A 5,095-nucleotide genomic window follows, 5' to 3' on the forward strand; every position below is an offset into this window, starting at 1 on the left:
TTTCGCGTATCAGTTACAACGCTTTTTTCACAAGCTGCTGTAAACACATGCGCTTCCAAATATTTGAACTACCTAATACAACGTTTTTTTCACAAGCGCTGTAAAATACATGCGCTTTCATTGAATTTAACTACCTATTACAGCGCTTTTTTCACAAGCGCTGTAAAACACATGCGCTTTCATTGAATTTAACTACCTATTACAGCGCGTTTTTCACAAGCGCTGTAAAACACATGCGCTTTCATTGAATTTAACTACCTATTACAGCGCGTTTTTCACAAGCGCTGTAAAATACATCTTTAAAATAATTATATACGTTGGAAACCCTCATATCCTCTACATCTTTCAAATAATTATATACGTTGCGAACCCTAATATCCTCTACGTACTGTGCGGCCATCTACGTTGTCTAAGGTATTTTTTACACATGATCTGTTATGTTTTGAAATTGTCAAAAATTGTCAAAAACTCATACCACATGATCTGTTCTGTTTTGAAATTGTTAGTTGATATTGGTTTCTTTTTGAAACTTGTTGATATGTTTTGAAAGCTTATTATTTTTGTTACTGCATTTATATAGGTGGTATAATATGGATAGGAAATGGATTTCAGCCAATCGATTGTCAAAAGAGTATGAAATTGGAGTGAAGGAGTTTGTTGAGTTTGCAGTGAAGAATGCAAAAGATCCAAATAGAGTAGTTTGTCCTTGTTTAAAATGTTGTTTTGGAAAACGTGTTAGAGAAGATGAATTAGAAGGACATCTAGTATGTAATGGAATTGATCAAAGCTACACATGTTGGATAAGACATGGTGAGAAAAAAAAAGGAAACATTAATTTTGAGAATAGTTCTACATATGCTTCAACTGATTTCGATACAGATACATATGAGCCGGACCGAGTTGATGAGATTGCAAAAGCAGTTGAAGAAGATCTTCGAGATTGTCCTAAAATGTTTGAAAGTTTGTTGAGTGATGCAGAGAAAGAATTATATAATGGTTGTACTAAATTCACAAGACTGTCAGCGATATTAAAGCTGTACAACTTAAAAGCGTGTAATGGATGGTCTGATAAAAGCTTTACAGAATTATTAACACTCATAAAAGATATGTTGCCAGATGATAATGAACTTCCCAGTCGAACCTACGAGGCTAAACGGATTTTGTGTTCTATTGGAATGAGTTACGAAAGGATTCATGCGTGTCCTAACGATTGCATTTTATTTCGAAACGAATATGAACTACTTAAGGCGTGTCCGAAATGCAATGTCTCTCGATATAAGAAGAAAGAATCTACTCCAGCAAAAGTCGTGTGGTATTTTCCTATAATACCAAGATTTAGGCGCATGTATCGCAGTGAAGAAGATTCAAAACACTTGACATGGCATGCAGATGAAAGAATTAGAGATGGAATGTTTTGACACCCTGCAGATTCCCCACAATGGGCAAAAATTGATCACGAGTATCCTGAATTCGGGATAGAGTCAAGAAATCTAAGACTTGCACTTTCTACTGATGGAATGAATCCACATGATCTTCAAAGCATCTCACATAGCACGTGGCCTGTGATTTTGGTAATATATAACCTACCTCCATGGTTATGTATGAAGCGTAAGTTTATGATGTTGTCTCTGTTAATTTCTAGACCCAAACAACCGGGGAATGATATCGACGTATACTTGACTCCTTTAATTGAAGATTTAAAAATTATGTGGGAGACAGGTGTGGAAGTTTATGATGGGTATAGGAAAGAGTTTTTCGATTTGAGGGCTATGTTGTTCGGCACAATTAATGATTTTCCAGCAGATGGTAATTTATCAGGATATAGCATTAAAGGTCAGTGTGCATGTCCTATATGTGAAGAGAGTACAAATTGGATGCGGTTGAAACATTGTAAGAAGAATGTGTTTCTTGGACATCGTAGATTTTTACCTTATAGTCATCAGTATCGTGGGTGGAGAAATACATTCAATGGAAAATCAGAGGAAGGTAAAGCTCCTTTAGCACCGACTGGATATCAAATACTTGAAAAAGTACAAGGTTTGACCAATAAATTTGGCAAACCTTTTGCGGGAGAGCTGGTGAAAACTGGGTGGAAGAAAAAGTCAATTTTCTTTGAATTGCCATATTGGAAGTCATTGTATGTAAGACATTTCCTCGATGTGATGCATATTGAAAAAAATGTATTTGAAAGTGTTATTGGTACGTTACTCAATGTTCCAGGAAAGTCTAAAGATGGCGTCAATGCAAGATTGGACTTGGTCGATATGGGAATAAGAAATGAACTGGCTCCAGTAAAGAAAGGAAATCGCACATATCTACCTCCAGCCGCTCATACTCTATCTAGAAAGGAAAAAATTGTTTTATGTAAATTTCTACACGAAGTTAAAGTTCCAGAAGGATACTCTTCGAACATTAAAAATTTGGTTTGTTTGAAAGACGTCAAGTTAAAAGGTTTGAAGATCCATGATTGTCATATTATAATGGAGCATTTGCTACCAATAGGTATACGTTCCATTTTACCTGAAAAAGTTCGACTAGCCTTAACTAGATTATGTTTCTTCTTCAGGGAAATTTGTAGTAAAGTGATCGACCCTCAGAAATTACCGACATTGCAGAGGGAAATTGTTGTTACTTTGTGTGAGCTTGAAATGTATTTCCCACCATCGTTTTTTGATATAATGGTTCACCTTACTGTTCATCTGGTTAAGGAGACACAACTTTGTGGGCCAGCTTATATGAGATGGATGTATCCGATAGAACGATATATGAAAATATTAAAAGGGTACGTAAAAAGTAGAAGTCGACCAGAAGGTTGTATTGCTGAACGATACATTGTTGAAGAGGCTGCTGAATTTTGTACTGAATATCTGTCCAATGTTGAATCCATAGGGCTTCCCATGTCTCGTCATTCGGGAAGACTATCAGGAGAAGGGATAACTGGAAGGAGACTACTGACTATATCAAGGACAGAATGGGAGCAGGCACAATTGTATGTTCTGCACAATGATGATGAGGTTCAACCGTATGTTACAATACACATTGATCAGTTATCTCGTTTGAACATGAATAGGAATCAAAATTGGATAACTCGAGAGCACAATCGAAGTTTTGTAACATGGTTAAAAAATCACATAATGTCAAAATTTGATATAGACCCCGGATCAATTTCAAATAGATTGAGGTGGCTAGCAAATGGTCCGAGCTTACATGTCTTTTCTTACACTGGTTATGTTATTAACGGCTACACATTTTATACCAAAGAACAAGATGATCAGACCACTATGCAAAATAGTGGAGTCACTCTCGTAGCTGAAGCGATGCATGTCTCAAGTGCAAAAGACAAAAACCCAATATATGCAAATCTATCATATTTTGGGGTTATCGAGCGCATATGGGAGTTAGACTACACAATGTTTCGTGTTCCCATATTTGGTTGCAAGTGGGTCGATAATAATAATGGCGTTCGGATTGATGAGTCAGGATTCTTGCTTGTCGATTTTAATAGGGTGGGATACAAAGACGAGCCTTTTATTTTAGCGTCGCAAGCTCAACAAGTGTTTTATGTCACTGATCCTTCTAATGATAAATGGTCTGTTGTCCTATCGACCAATAAAATAAGTGATGATAACAATAATGATGAAGATGTTGGTAATGATCTTTTATTTGCAACATCACAACAACCACATGAAATTGATTCAACTGATGATGGTTTATATCTTAGAGATGATCATGATGAGGGAATTTGGATTAATCCATCGTTTCGTATTGTAAATGGACAAACAAATGTGAATGTCACCAGGAAAAGAAGAAGGGCATCTTAATGTATATATATGTTTAATTGTTTTATATAAGCTATGCATGTAATCTGAACTGTGTTATTGTAAATATGCATGTAATCTGAATTGAGTGTTTTATACTAAGTTCTGATTAATTTATTTTCTGATTAATTTATTTTCTGCTTATATTTAGCTTGATTTGAGTGTTTTATACCAAGTTCATGTAACAATGAGTGTTTTATATTTAGCTTGATTTACATGAACTGAACTGAATATAAATTAGTAATTTACATGAACTGAACTGAACTGAATAGAGAGATTCTCTTTTGCTCAGTGCATATATATATATAGATTCTTCAGAATACTCATTTCTAATAATTCATCATCTCCTAAAGTATTGTGATAAAGACAATGATAACAATATTTTTAATCCAATAAACAATGATAAAAATGTTTTTAATGTCATCCCAACCCAAATAAACCAAACACAAAAATAAAATAAAGAGACATTTTACAGCGCTTATCTTAAAAAGCGCTGTAAAAGATCCTTTTAAAAATAAAATAATGAGTGTTTTATACCTTTTACAGCGCTTTTCACACAAAGCGCTGTAAACGACTCTTTTGAAAGTGAGTAAAAAAGACATTTTACAGCGCTTATTTGACAAAGCGCTGTAAAAAAGCTTTAAAAATAATATTCATCAGACACCTAATTTCTTCAAACACCTTGTACGCATCATGGGAATCCAAAAAACATCAGACACAAACCCATTTCTTCAAACACCTTGTACGCATCATGGGAATCCAAAAAACATCAGACACAAACCCATTTCTTCAAACACCTTGTACGCATCATGGGAATCCCCAAAAACACCAGACACAAACCCATTTTTCGCAACATGGCAATGATCCTGAATACCAATTAAGTTTCGATTTAAGAAGGAAAGAGAATGTAAAGAGATAAAAAGGGTGTTGAGGTGGAGATTGAATTGTGAAAGAGTAAGCTTTGATGTTTGTGAAGAAGATGCATAAAAGGAGAAGAGTTTGGTGAAGAGGAAGGGATTTTTGTGGTGACCAGTTACTACTATGTGGGTTTTGCATGCATGTTGAGCTTGTTTAAAAAATAACATAACATAACAAAACACAAAAACAATAAGGCCTTTTACAGCGCTTATTTGGAAAAAGCGCTGTAAAAGAGCCTTTTAAAATTAACATAAAGAGACATTTTAGAGCGCTTATGTGGAAAAGCGCTGTAAAAGGCTTTAAAAAACATTCATATAACATAATAACACACGGAGGTCTTTTACAGCGCTTATTTGGGA

At 35.0% G+C, this 5,095-nt stretch overlaps 1 protein-coding gene across 1 annotated transcript; it reads left to right on the forward strand.

The window, feature by feature from the left end:
• Window positions 1-311: 311 nt before the first annotated feature.
• LOC140919821 (uncharacterized) lies at window positions 312-3,821 on the forward strand. The gene is made up of 2 exons (XM_073366476.1): window positions 312-414; window positions 581-3,821. The coding sequence occupies exon 2, from the start codon at window positions 1,518-1,520 to the stop codon at window positions 3,819-3,821; it is 2,304 nt and encodes a 767-aa protein (XP_073222577.1). The 5' UTR covers window positions 312-414; window positions 581-1,517.
• Window positions 3,822-5,095: the final 1,274 nt, after the last annotated feature.

This window comes from Cicer arietinum, chromosome 3, assembly GCF_000331145.2.
Source record: "Cicer arietinum cultivar CDC Frontier isolate Library 1 chromosome 3, Cicar.CDCFrontier_v2.0, whole genome shotgun sequence".
In the NCBI taxonomy this organism is placed as follows: Eukaryota; Viridiplantae; Streptophyta; class Magnoliopsida; order Fabales; family Fabaceae; genus Cicer; species Cicer arietinum.